The sequence below is a fragment of the Grammomys surdaster genome, unplaced genomic scaffold, assembly GCF_004785775.1.
Source record: "Grammomys surdaster isolate TR1022 unplaced genomic scaffold, NIH_TR_1.0 188, whole genome shotgun sequence".
In the NCBI taxonomy this organism is placed as follows: Eukaryota; Metazoa; Chordata; class Mammalia; order Rodentia; family Muridae; genus Grammomys; species Grammomys surdaster.
The window spans coordinates 6,402,919-6,425,197 of NW_021604633.1; the positions used below are offsets into that span (position 1 = coordinate 6,402,919).

General features: G+C 43.1%; 1 protein-coding gene across 1 annotated transcript in view; it reads right to left on the reverse strand.

Moving 5' to 3' along the window:
* Positions 1–2,358: 2,358 nt before the first annotated feature.
* Slc26a4 (solute carrier family 26 member 4) overlaps positions 2,359–22,279 on the reverse strand; it is a 39,177-nt gene continuing 19,256 nt past the window's right edge. Inside the window, exons 10-21 of the mRNA XM_028768889.1 lie at positions 22,033–22,146; positions 17,770–17,847; positions 17,545–17,640; positions 17,194–17,300; positions 15,091–15,160; positions 13,592–13,684; positions 11,555–11,650; positions 10,648–10,878; positions 8,643–8,697; positions 7,501–7,646; positions 4,680–4,763; positions 2,359–2,881 (exon numbers count right to left, since the gene is read on the reverse strand). Of these exons, the coding sequence (XP_028624722.1) occupies positions 2,858–2,881; positions 4,680–4,763; positions 7,501–7,646; positions 8,643–8,697; positions 10,648–10,878; positions 11,555–11,650; positions 13,592–13,684; positions 15,091–15,160; positions 17,194–17,300; positions 17,545–17,640; positions 17,770–17,847; positions 22,033–22,146 (1,194 nt within the window). The 3' untranslated portion in view covers positions 2,359–2,857. The remainder of the gene's footprint in view (positions 2,882–4,679; positions 4,764–7,500; positions 7,647–8,642; positions 8,698–10,647; positions 10,879–11,554; positions 11,651–13,591; positions 13,685–15,090; positions 15,161–17,193; positions 17,301–17,544; positions 17,641–17,769; positions 17,848–22,032; positions 22,147–22,279) is intronic.

Below are 22,279 nucleotides of genomic sequence, written 5' to 3' on the forward strand. Positions count from 1 at the left end.
GAGAGAGAGAGAGAGAGAGAGAGAGAGAGAGAGAGAGAGAGAGAATAGTACATGTGTACGTATGCACATGTACTTGCATGATATGGGGTGAAAGTTTGCTTAAAGTGGTGAAAGCTATTGCACAGAATAATCTGGCAGTGATTTCAGTGATTTCAGCAGGAGAGCTCTGGTTCCTGGGGAATATCACCTCCTGCACTGATGAGTCTACAGCATGAAATAACAGGACAGGGAGACGAGAAAGGACAGCAAATGATGGTGACGGGCAAACCAGGAAGGAGGACACATCGGGTAAAAGGTAACATGGGGGCAGATTTAGTAACAGTCACCTGTGCGCTCTGCACTGAGGAGGCAAGACTGGCCTGGACAGAGCAAGACTCTGCCTTGAGGAAGAAAACACCAAAACCAAAACAAAAGGTAACTTTACATTTATTAAATAACACATATACATATTTCCAGATTTACATCCCTTGATTTCATTTCATTTGCTTTTGAATTTTATATGCAATAGTGGAATCATCCCGTGTGTCAGAAACATAGCAAAGGACAATTTTAATTTCAAGCCAAATTTTCATAGCTAATACACAATATATAATATGCTTATTAGTCATAAAATGTGTGAGAGCATTCCTATAGTGTGCTGTGACACGGTCTTCTATAGTCACCGTGGACCTAAGATTTTACAAGACTCAAGCTTTATTGTAACATGGAACTTTGGTATTTCCTTCAAAGAACAAAGCTGTACTTTGTAGCAGAAATTTCCCTATTCAATCTATTTGCAGTGGGAGGCCTGTGATTGGACAGGGAAAAGGGAGGCGGAGCTAAGGGTGATGAGAGGGAGATGCAGGTAGAAACGAGGAAGGCAAAAATGGAGGCAGATGTGAACCCACATAGTCTCAGGTAGTTATGCATATCAAAAGGTTAGGATAATTGGCATAACTTGTCTAAATTGTGTGGGCATCTTGTGTATTGAGATTTTATTGATATATAAATCTATTGGTTAACTATAAGAATTAAGAGTTTTGATTTACCGGCTGATAGGTGTGGTGGCTGGTCGAGGGGTGGACAATCGTGGTGTGGGGCTGGCATGGCTTCGAGGGGAACTCGGGACTTGACTCTTTTGAACAGAGGTAGTCTTCCATTTTGTGCATGACTATTATTACATGGTCTTTAGAGATGTGATTTTTTGCCGTTATACGTAAGCATCCCTATAAGGATGAGATATGATTGTGGGGATGCTCTGGATAGCTATAGCCAGAGTGTGGGATCAGCTACCCAGATGTGGTGGCTATCATCTTCCTTCAGAAGTTGACACTTAGCTTCTCACTGTATTTAAGAGGAAGCCAGGAATAGAACAGAACTTATGCCTTTGGGATGCCAAGCACATTTAGGAATATCATACATCTGTGCCAGAGTGCCCTATGGCTCTCAAATTGAACATCTCAGCTAAGGTTGAGTACAGTAGAACTAGGTATTACTACAGAAGACCAAAATCTATATCTTACATGTATACCTAGAAATTGTTGGTACTCAGAAAGCATTAAGTTTTAAAAAAAGGCTAAAGAAATATTTTGGCTTAAAATATATTTTTAATATTAATTTTTTTGTATTGATTGCATTTAGAATGCCTTGTCTTTGAATTATCACATTAAACATAGACTATGGATAATTTACTTTTAAATCTGTTTTTAAAGTGGCCAGAATTCCATTTCTGACTGTTTTCTCTGAGTACTATTAAAAAGTTAGAGAAAGGCTCATTCTCATCACTATGACTTTCTGTCAAAAAGAATTTGCTCAAGATTGTCTACGTATTAGTTTTTTAAAAATATGGACTCACTAAGTAGTCTTAAACTCTTAAAATATCTTGCTCCTCCTGCCTCAGCCTCTCAAGGTCTAGAATCACAGGCCAGTAGCACTATGCCTGGCTTTCATGCCAGATGTCAAGTAGAAGAGAGCTTATCTGCCATTATACAAGGAACACTTAGATATAAAAAGATAAGCTAAAACTGCAATTTAGCAGGGTGATGGTGGTGCAGGCCTTTAATTGCAGCACTAATTAGGGACCAGCCTGGTCTACAGAGCAAATTCCAGAACAGCTAGGGTTACACAGAGCAACCCTGTCTTGAAAAAACAAACAAAAACAAGAAGATTATAGGGATTGGAGAGATGGCTCAATGATTAAGAGCACTTGTTGCTCTTGCAGAGGACCCAGGCTCAATTCCCAACACCTACATGGCGGCTTGCAACCATCTATAACTCCATTCCCAGGAAACCTGATGCCCTTTTCTAACTTCCTGAGCACCAGCCACACACATGGTGCACAGACATATATGTGAACAAAACACTCATATACAAAATAAATAAAATCATTTTTTAAAAGATTGGTTTTATTTTCTTTAAAGCTCATTAACGAGTACATAATAATTCTACTTTACCTTTCTCACTGTGATCAACACAACACATGGATTTCAGAGTTAGTCAGGAATCTGTGATTAGTCCTTCCTGACTCATCTGCCCACAGAGGCTGTTGGGTCAACTTAACAGAGACAGATGGAGCCCCTGTGGACACGGACAGCAAACCTGCCCTGGCATCAGCACATGGTGAGGGACAGCAGCCCGTCCGGATACTGCTAATTCTCAGGGAGAATTCTCCTGGTTTTGGATATTTTAGAGCTAAGCTGTTTGTTTCTGCATCAAAACATAGAAATGAGAAATGTTTCTTGTGTGATGCCTAAGAAGCTTCAGATGTACATATTTCAACGTCTCAGTAAGCGGATGGCTGAAGTGCAAAGAAACAGTCAGTGCAGGAAACCCTTGCAGAGAACGGGCTGATGACCAGCTTCTGTCTAGCAGTCCTCTCTCAGGAAGCAAGTCTACGCATGGCCTGTGGAAAAGAAGGGAAAACTAAATATTGATCAGCTCAGTTCTCCTTGGGGCTACAACATCTTTTTTTAAAATATGTTTTTCTAGTATTGGCTGCTTAATTTTAGCAAGGTATGTATCTTCAACAAAAGGAGAGAAGACAGTTCCAGCCCCCATGATTCTAACTGGAGTTACGTAAAGCAGCAGTTACCATTCGCTGGGCACTAAGTACAAAGCACTCCTCTTCACATGCATCCTGCAGCTTTCACCGTGCTGTATTATCTCTATTCTACATGCAGATACTGAAATCCAGCATGGTTGTGCTGGCTGAACAGCCAGTAAGTTCTGAACCAGGTTCAGGAGTAGCTCACAGGTTTGTCTGGTTTCAATTCCCAAACTGCTATCTTGTTCATAACCTTAGAAGCCATAGCTGAACGGTCATTTTATGTGGAAATTAGTAACTATCTATTCCAGTGTGACAGCCACTCAAGTTCCTTTATTTTATGTTTGTTTGTTTAGGGCAAGATCTCTAGCGCAGGCTAGCTGAACCCCAGATGTAGCTAAGAATACCCTTCAATTTCTGGTCTTCTTTGCTTCTATCTCCAAATTGCTGGGATCACAGGAATGCATGATGATGCCCGTTTATCCTGTGCTGGGAATTGAACCCAGGACCTCACAGAGTTATAAATTACCAAAGCTGGAAGGACTTCTTGATCTGTCATGACTTTGATAGGGTTATTAAGCTGGTAGGCCAAGACACAAAGTTTGTGGTTTTTAACCCAACATTACTTTCCTCCACAAAATTCTCTGCCTGACTTTACCACAGAGGTTTGAGTGCTACCTAGTGCTTTTCATTAGGACCTGGGAAGTCATAGCTTGCTTATCAGACTTATCTGCTCCTCGGCTTAAAGAGTGAATATGTGAGATGACAGAGCAAAGGCAAAACTGTTAATAAACTGGAACCAAGATACAGTTGAGCAGAACTGCATGTGACCTTTCATTTGGAGCATAAACCTGTCACCTAAGCACGAGTGGAGAGCACTGGTCCATCACAGTTTGTGTGAAAATGCACATATTTTTTTGATTCCTGTTCAGTAGAGCCCAAGAGTTTGGTGTAGCTATAATAAAAACAGACATACATCTTCTAAATATCTTGAGCTCAAAATAGTCATGATTGCATGGTTTCCATGGCACCCTGACTACTTGTAGGTCCCCTTTTTGGCCAACAAAACACTGATAGAGTGTATATCTCTAAGAGTGACAGAGGAGCCGGAAGAGCTGCTCTTGGAGTCTAGTGGAGACCACTGCTATCAGTAACTGACAGCCTGGTCCAAGGGGAGGCCCGTGTTCCTAGGGAAAGCACAGCTTATTACACAAAGGGGTTATTACACAAAGGTCAAGTTCACTTTATAAGTGCAATTAACAGGGATTTCTATCCATGGAAAAATCCCTTGAGAACTCACTGGTTGCTAGTGTCTGGAAATGTTCACAGAAAAGCTAAATTAATTGAATCAGGTCAGTGGAGGAGGGATTTCTTCATGGGCTGGGATATCACATTATTTGTTTCTCAGAAATCTTTCAACCTATAATTTTTTTAAATTACATCTCAGTCCTTTGGCTAAGATCAAGTATAACATTTTTCTTCTTTTTATTTATACCCTTTGGTAATTTCTGGTTTCTGTTTCTCTACGAAGCTACACCTTTCAGATGCTTTTGGATTTTTCTCCCCAGGTAGTTCTTAAATCTATCCACTGCTTGTTTACTCAGTTTATTCAAGATTAAATGCAATTATTTTCTGAAAAAGAAAACAATGGCCATACCTCATCTTGAACATCAAGTTCTTCCTCATTCATCCCCGCTTCCATCAGTTCAAGAGGATCTTTACAGTCTTGAATGAGAGTGATCTTGACCAAGAGAACATACACAGTGTTTATTGAAAATACAATAGCATCGAAATACAGCCAATACCACTGAAAATGATCTGAAGCTTTGCTAGTACTCTCATCCATGATCTGCATACGTCAGAATTCACTTCTAATTTCTTGTTCTTTTGTATTTCTCATCTTGGGATTTTCCCTTTACCATTTTTTTTTTTATGTTCAAATGTGAGCTGATCCAGTTCTCCATTGTATAAAGTTCTTTAACAGTTCCCTTTTCTGTCCTCTGACATGTGGCACCTCTTAGCAAGACACCCTCCACTGCCTTCAACTAGGAAGTGTTTTGACAACTAACCTAAGATCACTTTAAAGAGCTTTGAACACACTGTGATTACACTATGATAGTCTGGTGACTGAGGACAATATAGGCTCTCAACTTGAACTGAGCGGAATTTAATTTTATTGAAAGAAGAGTTGACTGTTTAGGACGGTCCCACTTTTTTGGGATAATATATGGTTTAATCCTCCCCACAGAGGATATCAGTACAACTTGCATTTGTCTTGTGCATAGAGAAAGGCATTTCTAAAGCAATAGCAAATACAAACCAAATCTAAAATGGTGCCCTCTAGTACTGGTTTTCTACCTTTTGTCTCAAAGTATTTTTCACAGGTGTTGATGCTCATTCAAATGGACAGTGTCCCCTGGAGGCTCATGTATTTGAATATTTAGTCCCCGGTTGATAGCACTCTTGAGGAGATTATGGAGCCTGTAGGTGGTGGAGCCTTGCTCCAACCCTGTGCTCTTCATTAGTGTGAAAATCAGAAGGCTGGGTCTCTGCACACATGGTCTGAATGTGATGGGAGTGGCAGGACTCGGTGTAACTATAGATTGTGACTATTCTGGGATAAATCTTGTAATAGACCAAAGAGTGGAAGAAGCTCTTACCGCTCCATCCACAGTATCCTCCTCAGATAAGTCACTATGAAGAAGAGGAAACCACTGTGTGAGGATGGTTCAGGTTTCATGCTAACCCTGTGGAGACAGGGAAGGTTCCCAGTCTGACTGGAACCAGGAATGCTCTGCCCACCTTGCAAAGAATCATTTACACCCCAGCTAACAATGAAAGTGAAAATCTAGCCCTGTCGCTCACAGCACCTCACTGACAAGTAAGGCCAGTCTGACACAGTGGGATGTCACAGTGTCCCTCACTCAGGTTATCACATTCGAGGTGTAAGATTTTACATCACTGTGGGTACTAACTAATTACCTAACTGCTGTCCTGTTGAGAAGGAACTTGGTACCTTGGTTTCATTTTACTTTTAATGCATGATTTCAAAACTATATGAGCCAGCTTTGTTTTTAATCTAGAGTTAGAAATTTGTAAAAACAAAGGTAGTGGGTTTTCAAATGTGGCCTTTTTTTTTTTAAAGAAAGAAAGTTTTGTTTATGTGTATGAATGGTTTGTCTACATGTATGTATATGTGCCATGTGTGTGCCTGATGCCCAGAAGAGGGTAACAGATCCCCTACAACTGGAGTTACTGATGGTTTTGAGCTACAATGTGGGTACTGGGAACTGAACCTGAGTCCCCTGGAGGAGCACCCAGTGCATTTAACCACTAAGCCTCCTCTCCAGCCCCTAGCTTTTCTTTTTAGTAGGTGTGGCTTTAGTACTTTTTTTCCTCTTGTGCATTTGAGATGAACACTTCTAATAAGGGGGCTTCTCCTCTTACCAGGTACGTTAGCAGAGCAGCCTCTGCCCTGACAGAGCTGAGAAGACTAATGTAACAGTTTCTAAAGTAGTCCTCATTTAGAACACCAACTTCTAATCTCTAATACAAGATCTGTTTATCCTAATCTTAGAAAACATCAGAAGTAATACAATATGATTGTTACAAGGATAAGTACTTTTCACAGGTGTTGATGCTCATTCAAATGGACAGTGTCCACGGTAGGCTCATGTATTTGAACATTTAGTCCCCGACTGATAGCACTCTTTGGGGAGATTATGGAACCTGTAGGTGGTGGAGCCTTGCTACAGGAAGTCTGTCACAGGGGTTGGGGGAGGCCCTGAGGCCTTGCCCTACTTCCTGTTTTCTCCTCCTGTGTGTGGATAAAATGTGATCAGCCAGCTTCCTGTTCCTGCTCCTGCATGCCTGTATGATATCTTCCCTGACACTGTGGACTTTAAGTCTCTGGAACCATAAACTAAACTAAGCTCTTGGTCATTATATTTTCAGCACAACAACAGGAAAAAAACTAAAACAGTGTCCCAAATTCACTGTGAAAGGGGTGGAAGGAATGGGGTTTTCCTTTAGGCCTACCCGTAGGGCCAGGGAAGGCGTCCGTCAGTTTTGCATCTTCTGGTTATTTGTAAGTAGGATTGACAAAATAAAGCCACTCCTTTATTTGTTTTTTTTTCAAAGATATGAATTTGATTTTAACTTTGTAAATTAAGGATTCATTATTGGTATAATATAAACGATATTTATGCATTCACATCACAGAAAATCCAAGGCTCAGTGTTGTCATCTAAAAAAGCATTGCAGCAAATGCCACGTCAGTGTAGAACTACTGTGTTTTGGGCTCTACTGAGCACCTTCCTAGAAACTACCTTAGACCTGGAGTCTTCCAAGCAGTAAGCGGTTATTATCCTCCCCACCCCCACCCCATCTCCCCGCCCACTTCACTGATGACATTCAACAGATGGCCGAAAGCCAGAGGTTAGGCTGAGTTTCAGACTAGAGTTAGGTGAAATGTTTACCGTCTCTAGCAGGGAATCCTGGCCCTCCCTGGATTTGACCTGGTTCTGTAGGTAGAGTATAGCATCATGAACCGTCAGAAAGAATCTGTCCTTTCTAATGTTGTCATCAAAGAACCCACACTGCTCCATCTTTTCTAGCACATCATCTGCAAAGGAAAAAAGGAAAAAGTCGGTAGGAAAAAAAAAAGAATTTTATAATATCAGTTTTTGTAGTGCCTTCTTGTCATGGTTTTCTCATTTCTAAACTGTGAGCCTGCGCCAGCTGTCTTAAATTGACTATCTTTAATTGCCAGCAGCTTGCAGAACGGTTGTCCCACAGTTGCTTGTAGTCTGACTTGATGACCTTTTTGCAAGCCAGTATTTTTATCCCCCAGGTGCTGTGAGCGTGGCTGCTAGTTCACAGCTGTGTACCTCTCAGAGAATTTTCTCTGGCCAGTGGGAGCTGTCTGACTTGAAGAGGTCTGGGAAGCTACACACACACACACTTGACCAGCATCCACTGACTGACAGATAAGAGTATGAAATGGGGCCTTGCACCACCACTCCTGGGCAGAGCCACAGTTTAATCTAACTGCCATCAGGTGCTTGAGCGGCTTCGCCTCACGCCCTGTTCCTCTTCTCTCTCTTCCTTGCAACTGTGCATGAATCCCCATCTCAGGCTCTTTCAGAGAACCCAGCCTTAGGCTGGTACCATCCTCCACTTACAGGCAAGCCGCAGAGACTCATACCCTTGGCATTCCTCCTGCTCCAAGAGACCTTCGTCTTCTCACCTCGGCTCCCCACCCAAAACAATGTTCTATTCACTTCACACCATTGTCAAGAAACGTTTCTATACTTTGCCAGCTCTGTGGCACAAATTGGAAGAAATCTCTTTCGAAGTTCAAAAATGACCCGGGATATTGTAATTGGTAGAGTGTTTATGGTGATGAAAAGTTTTGGAAATAGCACATGATTATTTAACGCTGTGGTTAACTATATAGTGAAAAGTAATGTAGGTGACACATTTCCTTAGACATTCTGCACTACAATACAAAACAGTTTTCTTCTAATTATATTTGTTTTCTTTTTTTAAAGAAGGCCTTCAGATGATATATATTCAAGTCCAAGGGAGGAGATATGAGACAAGTTTGATAGGTATTTACCTTGAAGCAAAGCAAAGTACACATTCACATCAATTCTCTGAAATTCTTTGACAATCTAAAAATAGACAAGAATTCAGTCATATTTAAACGTTTGTTCAGGAGAACTGTCAACATTTCTGTGGTTAATCAAGACTTTCAGGATAGTTTGTTACTGGAAAACTTTAGATATTTTCAGCCCACCATGATGCTGTATCTAAGTATGAAAAGGCAGTATCTTAAGGCACAGCACACCAGGTATGGTAGCTCACACGGGAAATGCTAGCACTCAGAAGACTGAGCCTAGGGGATTTTAGTTCAAGGCTCTTGATCACATAGTGATAACCTGTTTTAAAAAGACAAGAAGAACACTACCCAGTGTTGGGCAGCACAGCAGTTCATAACACAGAGGTGCTCAGTAAATATCTGCAGAAGGAAACAGTGAAGTACTTGGGCTCCCAAACAGGTCTTGCTCCCCATAACAAAAATGTGTAGGATTGTATTTAAAAGAAAAAGCTGACTAACCATGCAGGTCTTTGTTTTAAATGGACCAATGCCAATTATCTTGACTGTACTTTTGTTCTGTAGTTCTTTACACCCTGTAACTGTTGGGAGATATTAGGAAGGGGATGTGAAGAATTTCTCTAATATCCCTTAAAACTACATGTGAATTTTCAGTGGCCATTAGAAGTGTGATTTTTAAATACCCAGACAGGCACTAGGCCTGTGAGCAATACAAATTGTCACTATAACATACGCAGCTATTCAAGTGTGGAATATACTCTGGCATTAGGACTCTACAAAGTCATTAAACCAATGGGCCAGTATAATCTATGATGGGTCTGAGTCACTACACAGTGAGCTAAACAACAGAGAGCCAGCATGTGTTCTCAAATGAGCTAACAAGACCTGCTGAGAGAAAAGAACCTCACAGCATACTCTCAGTCTTTTGCCAAGTATAATTACGTACCCACCTAGCACCCAGACTCACGCATCTGTTTCTGTTCCTGCAGTGGTAGCCCTCAGCTAGGCTAAAACCATACAGGAGCCTGTTTACTGTCATTATACCTACTGTTGGTACCTTACCCTGTTGAGCTCTCTGTCTGACCCTCCTGATACCTACCTAAAGCTTCATCTAAATTTGACACTTGGGATAGCACCTATTTAAAGTACTCTGAAGCATCTACTGTGGTGGTTTATATGATTGTTTAACGTTTGCCTTCCTCTCTAGTAGAGAAACCATGGCTGCCTCATCACATGAGTCTTCTGCTAGGTGGAGCAACTGGCACATGTTGAACCATCCAATAAAGGAGCTTGAAATTCTGCAGTTGCTGTGAGTGCTTCTGTCCTTCGTGTTGCTCAGCCCTTGCCCTGACTTCCTGGGTCTAACCCAAGGCCTGCCCTTGCTGCAGAACAATGGACTCTTTTAGTCCCGGCCTATTGCTGTTTCTATAACAAGAAAATATAATACTTAACACAGACTTTACCACTTTCCTTATTTTCACGGTTCATTTATGTTCTCAGAAAAATAAAACATACTAAGTGTTAACATCTTCTAAGAGGTGTCTGTGTGCCAGATACTCTTCTTTACTCCTTATGCGTACTGCTTATTTGATCTTCGTGATACCTGGGTAGTAAATACCAACATCATGCCTACATTAGAAAAGAAGAAGCCAAGAAGAAGGCAGATTAAGAAACTTGTTCTTGGTGCTGGCGGCAGAATTCGCCTCACAGAGCCTGATTCCAGAGGCTCTATTGCCAAAATGGAGGAGGAGGAAGGGAAGGAGGAGGAGGAGGAAGAAGGGGAGGAGGAGGAAGAGGAGGAGGAGGAGAAGGAAGAGGAAGGGGAGGAGGAGGAAGAAGGGGAGGAGGAGGAGGAAGGGGAGGAGGAGGAAGAAGAGGAGGAAGGGGAGGGAAGAAAATTCACTTAGACAAATTACAGAGCCCTTTCACAAGGCTGTGTGACCCATTCCATCACTTCACTGCTGCCAGAGCCCCAAGTGTACAGTACAAACAACCGGAACCTCACCATTCGCAATGATCTCACTCCGACCACATCCAGGAAGGATACAGCTCCACAATCCAGCACCAGGCTGTGGATTGGCACCTTGGGAACATTCACTTTCACCGGGAGTTCAGAGTTCCAGTCCACTTGAATCTCAATTTCTTTGGTTGGGATATCGAGTTCCTCTGGCTCTTCAACATCTTCATCAGGCTCGAAAGCATTATTTGATGAACCAACATCACTTATAATCCCGTTCTAACAAAGAAAACACCTCAAACTTAATTGTCAATAATAATACCAAATGCCTTTCAGCAGATTCCCCCAGTTTAAAAGTGCTGCACAGACTATCCTTTGGAAAACAAACACAGCAAGAGCATGCAATCCTGAGGGATGGCTCTGCGTCCATCTACACTTTGATGCTAAGAAGGAAATGAAAGAACAGAAGGGCCAAAAAAAAAAAAAATGGATTTCTGGATGATTGTGTGACTTTCCCAGGAGAAACAGAAAAGTTACAGCAAAACCTGCAAACGTTCACAAAATTACTGTTACAGTTTCCTGTTACTTTCCGTTATTGTCAGTTACTCTCAGCACCGAATTTGTACCTTGTTCTCTTCATTAAAACTGTTGAAAATGAGTACAGATGCTCATTCTTATATTTTTGGTTGTGAGCCTAGCCTTTAACGGCTGAGCCATCTCTCCAGCCCCAGATGCTCATTCTTAATAGGGAGGGCCCAGACTGTTTGTGGGGAGCTCCACAAGTCTCATTTATCCCTGCCTTTTCCTGTCGCCTACAGAACAGATCAGCTGTTCTCCGATACACACCTGTCATGGCCCATGTGCATCTGGATACCAAAGGAGGGTTAGTTGTAGACCACCTAACTGCTTTCATCAGAGAAAGGACCAAGGAGGGGAAAAAAGGAGCTCGCCTCACCTTTGTTGCCCTGAGTTGTCCTTTTTTGATGAGTTTCTGTATTCTTCTCAGTGCTTTCAGCCTCTTATTATATACTCTAATGGCATCAAATCCAACCTTCGGAAAGAAATGTCAGTTACATAAAATGTCTGGTTCTTGATGTTCCGTGGCATTTACTACCTGAGTGGCTGTTTCTCTTTTACTTTTAATTATGTGCCTGCGTGCGAGTTGTGTACATGTGAGTCCAGGTAAGGAGTCCTGAGGAAGTAGTATAGGATCCCCTGAAGCTGGCATTACAGGTGGCCATGAACGCCCCTACGTAGGTGCCTAGGAATTGAACTCGGGTCCTTCAAAGAGCAGTACACTCTTCTAAAGGCTGAGCCATCTTTCCAACCCCCAGAATGACGATTTCTTAAAAGATACTATTTTGAAAGAAACCCTGCCTGAAAAGAAATTGTGAGGTCTAAGGAGGTAGACTCCTCTTCACTGCCAGGCACCCCACCCCACTAGGGATGAGGAGGGAAGACTAGCAGATCAGAGGCTCTAAGCCAGTAAAAAAAAAAAAAAAAAATCACAACAGCAACAACAACAAATTTTAGTTTTAAGTCTATATTTTCTTGATGTCACAGATCCACTTGGTGGGAGGGGGGCAAAAAGTCTACTCTGGAAGCAGGAAACTAGCACCCAGGGGCAAATTTCAGGTTCCAAGCATGGTGTGGCACTGGGCACAGAGTCTACTCCTTTCCCACATGGTGCCTTTTACTCTTTATTCCAGCAGGGTAGCCTTTCTCTCTTCTCTCCTCTCACCTTCTCTCAGTTCTCAGTTAACACACCTCTCAAACCCAGAACACTATCTTCCTCACACTGTTGGTGAGTTTTATGTCAACTTGACACAGGCTGGAGTCACTGGGAAGAGGACTCTCAACTGAGACTATGGCTCAGAAGATTGCCCTGTAGACAAATCTATCAGAAAATTTCTTGATTAACAATTCGTGTGGGAGGGCCCAGCCCCCATGGGCGTGCCACTCCTGGCCAGGGCGTCCTGAGGTGTATGAGAAACCAGGCTGAGCAAGCCATGAGGAGCAAGCCAGTAAGCAGCACCCCTCCATGGCTTCCACTTCAGTTCCTGCCCTGACTTTCCTTCAGTGATGAATACAACTGAGAGCTGTAAGATGAAACAAGCCCTTTCCTTTTGGCCGTGGTGTTTTATCCCAGCAACTAAAGCTTCTCGTAACTTCAAAATGGTTTTATTTATGTGTGAGGGGATGTGCACCTGTGTGCAGGTGCCCATGGGGGCCAGAAGGGGGTGCCAATTATAGGTATTTATGAGCCACTTGGTAGGGGTGCAGGATCCGAACTCTTCCTCTAATGGATCAGGAAGTAGTCTTAACAGCTAAGCTGTCTTTCAGCCCCTCTTCTATTTTTTTTAACATTTAAAACTATTTCTTACTAAAATTGGGTAATAAAATTAATGTTAGCAAAAGCACACATTATATGAATGAAACTATTTTTCCAAATAAAACTTTTCAGAGTATGGCACTACTTTGAATCTATTCAAAAAAGGCAGCTGGAGTCTCTCACTCGTCTCTGCTAGAGCAACCTGTTCATGCAGCCTCTGGAACTCAGCAGTCCCAGCCTTCTGCCCTTTGCTTCCTAACTTGCATGCCTCAGACACCTCCCCTCCTGTCCCCTATACTCCTCCCCTCCCCTCCTCTTCTCTCCTTTCCTCTCCCCTCCCCTCCTCCTCTTCTCTCCTTTCCTCTCCCCTCCCCTCCCCTCTCCTCTCCCACATTGTAGGTTATTTGGAGCACAGATGTTATGATATAGTTGTTTGCTCATTTTTGTATTTTGTTTTGTGGCTGGCCTAAAATTTACAGCAATCCTCCTGCCTGAGCCTCTCAAATGCTCCAATTACCATACTGTGCCACAATAGAGTTTTTAATGCCCCCCCCCCAAAGAGAACCAAGCATAAGGCCTTATTCCTAATTGATAACTGATAGATGAGTGAAATCTGAAAATAAGTTTAAAACAATCAACTTGTAGGAATAAAATACTTACTGTTGACTTGACACATTTTTTAAAACCATCAACATTGCCATAAAAAATGGGACTGGAAAATCTCAGAATCTTCACTCCTTCAGGCTCTTCAAGCTGGCATTAAAAAAAAAACAACAGGGAGGGAGGGAGGAAGGGACGGAAGAGAGAGAGGATAGAGGGAGTGGGAGGAGAGAGAGGAAGAGAGAGAGAGAGAGAGAGAGAGAGAGAGAGAGAGAGAGAGAGAGAGAGAGAGATTGAACAAATCCACATCTCAAACCCTCCCCTCAAGTCCTTCCCGCTGAGGTGACATGGTTACTCAGAGGAGCTGAGCAGAGCTCCTCTGAGCTGTGGGGAGTTATCCAGTAAGAAGATGCACAGAATCAGAGGCCATAGAATCAGAATCAGAACAGAAGCATAGGGTAGTATTACAGTAGCTAACAGGCTGCTGCTACCCATATGAAGAAAGTGGCTCTAAAGGCAACATGACTGGTCTCCAGCCTCCTCTACGGACAGCTTTGATTTTGCTAAAATTCTTTGGTGCAGGGGAATGAACAAAAGGCATCTGTGGAGTACATAAACTGCCCTATGGTGGATTTTGTTTGTTTACACCCTACTAAACAGGCTGCTTCAAGAGTGAATCTCAGAGCGCCATAGAGTCACCTAGTCCTAAGCAATCGAAGCCAGAGTCATCTAGTCCTAAGCAATCGCAGCCATGTTAGTCTATCCCTTTCACATGAGGATACCTGGGCCAAAAGTCTCACCAACACAGAGCTCAGAATCTGGGTTCCATGTTAAGCCGCAGAACTGAGCAGTGGTACTGTTCCGTGCAGTTGCCTATCTCTTGTATAGTCTGGCTTCCAAACGGCAACCGGATTTTTGTATGTTTCTATAGATACACTGTCCTGTTACCATGGTGTATTTTACGAAGCATCTTGATATCTCCAGCCATTGAACTAGTGGGTTTTTTTTTCTCTTGATACTTGGCTCAACATTACAGAAAGATTATGGAAATAAACTAAGTAACAGCTACTAGAATTCCAGGCTGAATGTAAAATTCCCAGCACCCACATGACAGCCCACAACTCTAATTCCAGTTCCAGGGAGCTGGCACCCTCACACAGACATACACGCAGGCAAACCATCAGCACACATGAAAAATAAGTAGGTATGTTTTTAAATCGTCCTTAAAAAACATTAGAGACATCAGGCAATTTTATAAAGACTATGGATTACAGACAAATGTAACTTTTATTAAGTATCTGCAAATAATCTAATTGCCTACTGTATTTAATCCCTCATTATGAGTTTTTACACCAAAATAACATTCAACTAGCATGGGCAGATATCCTCCGATCGATTTATGGCAAATCCAAAGTACTTAGGACACCTACAGTCTGCTGATGGACTTTCCCAACAGAAGTCCTCTTGGCTTATACCTAACACACTAAAAGAAATCTGAGGCTCCTTGAATTCCAGGCTAGCAAGCTTTCCTAGGACAAGCATCTCACAGAGGCACTTACATTTTTGTAATGTGTGATGCTTTTGTAGATATCTGTGCTGGGGACACTTCCAAGGCCATTCCATGAAGGGCTGCAAGAAGAAAAATGAACACCGGGATTTTATCTTTTTTTTTTTTTTTTTTTTTTACAACAGTTAAAAAGTTAAAATGAGAGGGAACATCATTCTGGTGTTTTGGACTCTGTCTTTATTGCCAATGACATTTTCCTGTATCTAACTCTGAAATGAACAGCTGGTGTTTGCGAGGAACCGAAGAAAGAACTAACTGTGCCTCTCGTCTGATGGCTGGGAGACGTAATGAGCACTTTGGAGTGCACAACAATTTATAGCAGAAGCGTCAAGCTTTCTCACATGGCAAGCCTGGAAGCCTGGCCGTAACTCTGAATGGCCAGCGCTATTATCCCTATTTTTATTAGTTCATAAAGTAGTGTCCAGAGGAGTTAGAGGAGCCACGGGGTGAAGGACGAATAGCCTGTCTTTGGCACATGGGGCTTTGGTTCCTTCTACTTCCTTGTGACTTATGGCAACCCACTGATGGAGTACAGTCTCTGCAAGTGACCAGATTAGTCTCTGGTTTTAGAAGCAGCAGCCGTGTGAAGCAAGTCCTGCCTGTCGACCAGACCACCGATTTCCTGTTCCTGATGCAATCAGATGAATTCCATGTCTCTCCAACTGTGACAGTGACATATGCTGAAAGCAGACAGCCCCTGGAGAAAGACTAACTGAGGTCCTTTCAGCATTGTGCTCTCTGGATCAATGTGATAATTACTGGAAATTAAACACTGTAAATGGTACTGCTTTTTGTTGGCTTGGAGCCTGGCTACCTAACAAGCAACTAAATTGTACCACCAAGATTTCCCTTGGCTCACAACACTGAGTTCATTTTTAAGTTAAATCATAAGTTAGTCTTTCTCAAAGAAAAAGAAAAAAAAAAACCAACAAACCTTCCTTCTCAAGCAGTCTCACAAAAGAAGGAGCTGCTTCCTGAGCACACTCGGCACAAGAGGCAATGTCCCCTACAGTTCCTTCACTGTTTCCTTGTAGCAAACTGGGCCCTCTGGAAGCCAATGAACCCTTTCAGGACCCTGTGCTGCCAAGGTGCTGAGGGAGCCACTCATGGGCCTTTCAAGTAAGAACCAACATGCTAACAGAGGGAGGGCAGGCAGAGAGCTGGTTGGTGGGCAGGAGAGGTGAGCCCACGCTAAGCTGAAGATATCTATGTTCGTGGTTTTCCAGGTGCCTTCTTCCATCACTGCCAAGGCAGAGAAGAGGGCAGATACCTGAGAAGGCAAGGAAAAAAACTAAAAGGGGCAGAGGTTGTGCTCCTCAAGCCCAGGAGGACACACAACTAAAACCAAAGTCAAAACAAAACAGTCACCAACCAGATAATCCGCCCTCAACCTGCCTCGCCTGCCTTCATAGGCTATTTCCACCATGACTAATAGCTCTGCTGCATCCACCGAGCATACGAACTAATCTTGTTTACTTCACATAATTGGGCATTATATGCCTTGTCTTTGGATTTGAATGAATCCTGACTGTAATGACCATTGTAAAGTTCACAGTCGTATGAGTTACTGGCTTTAAAGAGTAAAATGAGTGGGAATATATTGAGGGAGCCGACTTGTTCTGTGTCTGGTGCCCAGTGCCTCTAATGCTCATCTGATTTAACCAGGATTGAAACAAAGCGAGTTCAGACTTTGGCTGATCTGTGTATCTATCTATCCTTCGTGTTAAGACAACTAACCAACGGAGAGCGGAGTGGAGGTTGTGAGGGAGGGCACAGGTAGGGGTGAGCTGCATCGGGACATGAGACTTAGTTCTGCCATAGCTGACAGCATTAAGAAAGATCTCTAAGCTTTCCGAGCTTAAACTTTCTCACCTGCAGAGGAAGACTAGTCAACAGTGTAAGGTGGTGTGTATGTAATTCATACACCCAATCAGTATATAATATTATAAAAAGAAGTGTCGATATTTAATGAAACCAGCCTAGGAAACTTCAGGCTGTGTCTCCTATCAGATGCCTGAGTTTGTGTTTTGGCTTTTTTGGGGGGTGGGGGAGGGCATGTTGTTTTCTTTTGTTGTTGTTGTTGTTTAGTACTTACAACTGAACTCTCAGGACCACAGTCAGTAGTCCAAATAAAAGGCCAGCTAGCAAACCCAGGTCCAGCCCCAGAATGACGGACATTATGCATGTAAACACCCAGATAACCTAGAGGGGGAAAGAAATGAAAAGATCTATATTAGTTCATTAGATAACAATCAAGTGATCGAAAATGAATCTTCCCAGAGAGCCAGGACCTTCACATAGAAGACATCAGGGCTTTGCCTGCTCCACACAACTCTGCTCTGGAGTTACCAATATTCAGGCTAGACTTAAGGAGTGGACGTCATGAGTGAGAGGTGTGGCAAGGAACTACGTCTTATTGACAGGAAGCTGTGTGGTAGGGACTTACAGCATCAGTCTTATTCTGCTTCCACAGCCGAGGAACGTCACACACCTGCATAAACATCCCTTTCAGGTTGGCAATGACGACGGCTGCCAAGACTGACTGGACAGAGACAGGGAAGACTGTGTTATTGAAGGCAATGGTTTCTACGTGTTGATTTCCAGTCTCCTGCTGTTTCTCTTATAAAAGTCTGGTGAAGAGAAACTGGTGTGCAGAAAAGCAGGGTTTTACCTTCTGCAAGGGTTCCAGAAGCTTCCCCAGAGCAACGATGGCGATCATCACAATCACAGCCGAGATGATACCAGCAACCTGAAAGACACTTTCCATGAGGTGGGCACACCCTGCTCACCACAGGAGCGCACAGGACACCTGCACACAGACACAGTGACCCCTCCCTCATCTCTCCCCTTCTGCTCAGTATTTAGAGAAATGAGCATTATTTGCTAAACCCACACAAAATGGAAAAAAATACAGAGCAATATATACCCAATATTGCCGAGAGATGAAAGAGAATAGGAAAACTAGACCTGTTAAAGTCAAGCTAGTTTGTTTTGAATTTCATTTGAGTAGCTAGTGCCTATTGGTGTCGACGTAGGAGGTCAACCTTCCGGTTGTTTGCCATGCCATGAGACACTGACCCTCCCGATTTCTCCAATACCAGAGATGACTGTCACATTTTTGGGAATAAATCCTTATGACAGATATTAAACTCTTTTGCATTGTGCAAACAGCAGCCATAATGGTTACCCTAATAAGAGATGTACCTGTAGCTCATAATTGCCATGAACAAACACCTCAAGAAAAAATAAATTAACCCATCTCATCATCAATTGACAGTATCACACCGGCACACCAAGACCTCCACTCCTGTCTCCTCCAACAATTGTAGGCACAGATTCCAGACACTGGCTGCAGCAGTGGAGCAATCATGGGGGGGAAAGGAAGCTCGGAAACTTTACCTTCTCTGGCAAAAAAAAAGTTCTGCTAAGATCCATAAAGAGCTAGGAGAGAGGCTGAGGGGGTGGGGACTATTCCTGGTCTGATCAGTTGGTCTGGTCAATGAATTCTCTGCTGAGACAGCATAAGGCATGGCTGATCTGAAGACTAGAAACTCTGCAGCAAAGGAGAAAAGACAGGGAAGCAGAAGCAGACTGGTCAGAGAAAGGAACAGGCAAGATGAACTGAGCAAAAGCACGGACCCATGTGTGGCGTCCAGCGTAAAGAAGCAGACACAGCAAACGTCAGGGGAAACATGCGTTCCATCTGGCATACTGGCTATTTATGTTTAGGTATGGGTCAGATGAATATTATAAATATTAAGAATCTCACTCTGCATGTCTACTTCCTGTTCCTGTGATTTTCTGGCTCCATGGCCCAGGTTCCAGCACCATGATGAATAGTTTCCTCTTTTGTCTAAAAAGGTAATATTCTCTTTCCTTCTTCCCCTTCCCTTCCTCCCTTCTTCCTCTTCTTTCCCTTTCCCTCCTCCCTTCTTCCTTTCCCCTCCCCCTTATTCCCTTCCCCTCCCCTTCTTCTCTTCCCCTCCTCCCTTCTTCCCCTTCCCTTTCTCCCTTCTTCCCCTCCCCACCTCCCTTCTTCCCCTACCCCCTCTTCCCTTCATCACCCTCCTCCTTCCTTCTCCCCCTTCTTTATTCCTCTCCCTCTCTTCTCCCTCCACGTCTTCTATCTCCTCCTGTTACTTGATCAGTATTTCTTAAGCCACTTTCATTTTTGCTAAGGTTGAGGGACTCTGTGAGTTGGTAAGAGGTCTTTTTGGAGACAGGGACAACAATCTGCACAACTCAGGGCAGGAGTCTGGCCACTCACTCACCAAGGATATGTAGTAGAAGTCTCTAACTATAGAGTCAAGGCTGATTTTGATCACAATATCAAAACCTTTAAGGGATTAATTACTTGATTTTACTGTATAAAGCTGGTTTGTGGGAAAGCATAGACTTTAATATCTTTGAGAAGACTCAGTTCCTGGCAAGTGAATTATTGGTAAGTGAAAGGGTAATTAGAGCTATGGGGTAATTTGTATTAAAAATTACTTTTTTTTTCTGAGCCAGCAGAAGTCAGTGTAGCGGTAAGAAAAAGAACAGGGAGGAAGGTTTGGCTTTTCTACAGTCCCAAGATGGAAAACAGGTAAAGTCCACTGACGCTGGTTCTTCTGTTTGTTCAACAACTGCATGTCTGGTACTCCTTAGGTGCCAGGCCCAGCACATGTGTCACGACCACTAAGAGGCCATTCCTCCCTCAAGGTGTGAATAATCAGCATTTAGTAGTCAGTGCATGCTAGGACTTTAAACTGTCTTGTTTAGTCCTCTCAGCACCCCTCGAGGTAGATATAACTGCTATTCCCATTCATACTGAAGTGGGGGCTCTAGCATGAACTATGAGGAACCACACAAGAGGACTCGATAGTTTGATTGGTCCCAGGTCCCAGGATTTCAATCCAAGGTCTTAGACTTTTAACCCTAGAACTTAATATGCTTTTCAGTAATTAAATATCAAGCCATTCCTGCCTTGTTTCCTTCTTCAATGCCAAACTCCTGGCTTCTTTCCCTGCTAAATATAATACAGGCCAGTGTGTGGCAGAGGATATCGACTTACTAGAACACCATTATCTCCTAGCCTTTTGCCAAGGAGGTCACTTTACATGGACATTATTATGGGGCAGCCAGCCCATGCCTTGTCTGGGCCTGAAGATAACAGCAGGAGAATGGTCCGCAGTAGCTGGGGATCCAGCTGCACCCACTAGGGTCCATGCATCCTGGGAAGTTTGCCAGTGCCCAGCACTAACACAAGCTGCAGGATCTCCAGATGCTGACAGCTTCAGCATGCAACAGGCCTAGCTTGGGGATGAACTCTGATCACACTTCCTTTTGGCAACAGACCTCTGCTTTTGCTTCTTGGTGTGTACTGGGTTCCTTTACCTGTTTCCTCTAAACTTACGTTTAGTAAAAAGTTTTTTTTTTGTTTTTTTTTTAAGAAAAACTCTAAGAATTAAAATTAAATTTTGCTTCAAGATAGCCAAAAATTGGTAGAGGCCAATTAATAGGAGAGGAACACCAAATATATGTGGTGACATCATCTGTATTATGGCAACACCCTCTGTGTTGTGTAAATGTCATCCATACTGTGGGGACATCCAATGTGCTGCAAGAACACTTAGAGTTCTCCCTGGGCTTCCATTCTTATGTCTCTGCCTTAGCAAAACCCTTGAAGATTGTGTGTTTTATAGCAGCTTGGGTTTATTCTCTTGCACAGTCTCAGGCCTTCATGGTCCTAAGTAATGTTCTTTCCTATGTCAGGAAGCTAAAGCCTTCTGAGGCTTGGCAGAGACCCAGGTCTAGTCCAAAGCTACGTTTTGGTCCATGTGGAGCTGAGTCTGGTTTGAAACAAACTTTGAGAGCATTGCCTGAGCTTTTTGACCAGCCTCAGGAGGGATTATCTAGAGAGTATGGTTACCTCATGAAAACAACAGCCAAAGCCATATTTAAGAGGCAAAATTAAATCCATGTTGAAAACATGAAAAACAGAAATAATACTCAGGAAGAAACCCCAAAATATTACAACAAAAAACATTCTCTTCCAACAATTATTGTTCTGTGAGTCTAAAACCATCTGGAGAAGTTCCTGACTTTTGAAAAAGGAAATACAAACAGAGAGTATAGTAAGTTGGGTTGGAGAGATGGCTCAGAGGTTAAGAGCACAGGCTGCTCTTCCAGAGGTCCTGGGCTCAATTCCCAGCACCCACATGGTGGCTCACAGCCATCTGTAACTCCAGTCCCAGGGGATCCCATGCCCTCTTTTAGCCTACACAGACACAGACACAGACACAGACACAGACACAGACACAGACACAGACACACACACACACACACACACACACACATATTACAAGGCTTCAAAAAGCTTCATTTTCTCACTGTGGTACTGGAGGTTGGACTCAGGGCCTCACACATTCAGAGCAAGCATTCTGAACTGTATCTCAGCCTTTTTCTCCTCCCTTTTAAAGATTTATTTCTTTATTTTATGTATGTGAGTACACTGTTGCTGTCTTCAGACACACCAGAAAAGGACATCGGATCCCATTACAGATGGTTGTGAGCCACCATGTGGTTGCTGGGAATTGAACTCAGGACCTCTGGAAGGTCGGTCAGTGCTCTTAACCTTTGAGCCATCTCTCCAGGCCTCCCTTTTTCTTTTGAAGTTCTGAGTGTAGTTCTGTGTATAGTTATCAGCCAGGTAAACACTGACAAATAAGGATTTGGCAATCATTGTTCCAGGAGCCTATAAATATTGCTATTAAAGAATTTTTTTGATAAGGGTTGGGCAAGTCAAAGAGATGAGGCCCAAGTTGAATCAGGTAAGGAAACACAAGCCCCTCTCTAAAGGCTAACAATTGTGTCCAGTTCTGCAGAAACCTCTCTGAGCCACTATCTCCCTCTTGTTTTCTGTTATCGATGTCATCCCTCTGTCTCCACGTACCTGTGTCTTTCCCCCAGTGCTCTCCTGGACAGCTGTTCGAGACAGAGCAGTGGTAGCCACAAAACAGGAGAAAAATCCAGAGAAGACGTTGCTTATCCCAAAGGCAATGAATTCCTAAGGGAGAGACTGTGTGTCAGGGATGTTGCAGAGAGAATGCTTGCCAGACTCTCATCAAGTGTCCAGCAGGATGGCTCAGCGGGCACGAGGGCTTGCTATGCAAGCCTGGTGACAAATCTCAAAACTCATG